General features: G+C 42.9%; 1 protein-coding gene across 1 annotated transcript; it reads left to right on the plus strand.

Annotated features, from left to right (window-relative positions):
• Nucleotides 1–428: 428 nt before the first annotated feature.
• Nucleotides 429–1,028, plus strand: LOC130846491 (olfactory receptor 4Q3). The gene has a single exon (XM_057724772.1). It carries the CDS (start codon nucleotides 429–431, stop codon nucleotides 1,026–1,028), a length of 600 nt encoding a protein of 199 aa, XP_057580755.1.
• The last annotated feature ends 361 nt before the right edge of the window (nucleotides 1,029–1,389 follow it).

Raw genomic sequence — 1,389 nt, forward strand, 5'->3', positions numbered from 1 at the left:
TTTTGGAAATAAAAGAAGAGATGCAAAGTGTTCCCTGTTCTATCCATATAAAAATGTTCATTTCCTACTTCACGGAACTTGCTTAAGTTTTTTTTTTTTTTGTCTTGGAATAAGATTCTATAAACACCAGACTCAAAATATGATAAAGCATATATATATATATATATACACACACCCCTTTTGTCTAACTTAAATCTCTCTTGTTCCAATTTAATTCTTCTTTCTCTAGGTCACTTGGTGTTCCTGACTTGATGAAAAAAGAAAATGATTCTAAGGTGACAGAGTTTGTTCTTCTGGGCCTATCATCATCCTGGGAGCTGCAGCTATTTTTCTTCTTAATATTTCTGTTGTTTTATATGGTTACTGTCCTGGGAAACCTCTTGATAGCGGTAACAGTGCGAGCTGATGCTCACCTGCTCCAATCGCCTATGTACTATTTTTTGGGCCACCTGTCCCTCATTGACCTTTGCCTGAGCTGTGTTACTGTGCCCAAGACGTTAGGGGATTTCCTGAAGGAGGGCAAGATCATCTCTTTTTCAGGATGCCTGGCCCAGATCTACTTCCTGCACTTCCTGGGAGCCAGTGAGATGTTTCTGCTGACAGTCATGGCTTACGATAGGTATGCTGCCATATGTAATCCTTTGCACTACCTGACTGTCATGAACCGCCAGCTTTGCTTTCAGTTGGTTTTGGCCTGCTGGTGTGGCGGTTTCATCCACTCTATCACACAGGTCACACTGGTCATTAAGCTGCCCTTCTGTGGCCCCAATGTACTGGACAACTTCTACTGTGATGTCCCACAGGTCATCAAGCTAGCCTGCATGGACACATATGTGGTAGAGGTGCTAATGGTCTCTAACAGTGGTCTGCTGTCTCTTGTCTGCTTCTTGGTCTTGCTCTTCTCTTATGCTGTCATCCTGGTCACCCTGAGAACTCGCTTCCGTCAGGGCCAGAACAAGGCACTCTCTACCTGTGCCTCCCACCTAACAGTGGTCAGCCTGATCTTTGTGCCATGTGTATTCATCTAGCTGAGGCGTTTCTGCAGCTTTTCTGTGGATAAGGTTTTCTCTGTCTTCTACACAGTGATCACACCTATGTTGAACCCCCTCATCTACACACTCAGAAACGCTGATATGAAGACAGCCATGAAGAAGCTGAGAACAAAATATGTGACATCCTGCTGCCATGTCAAAGAATGAACAGGAAGAGGTGATTTAGAAAATGAGCTTTCTTGGGACACTCTTAACTCTTTCTGTACCTGAGTATATACATGAAAACCAATTTGGTGACTTTGGTATAAATGACAAGGAAGCACAAAAATGATAATGCCTTGCTCTTGATTATAGCTGGGAGGCATAGGTGACTTTCTCAGGTGTTAAAAATTAAGCA

Source organism: Hippopotamus amphibius, chromosome 2, assembly GCF_030028045.1.
Source record: "Hippopotamus amphibius kiboko isolate mHipAmp2 chromosome 2, mHipAmp2.hap2, whole genome shotgun sequence".
Lineage (NCBI taxonomy): Eukaryota > Metazoa > Chordata > Mammalia > Artiodactyla > Hippopotamidae > Hippopotamus > Hippopotamus amphibius.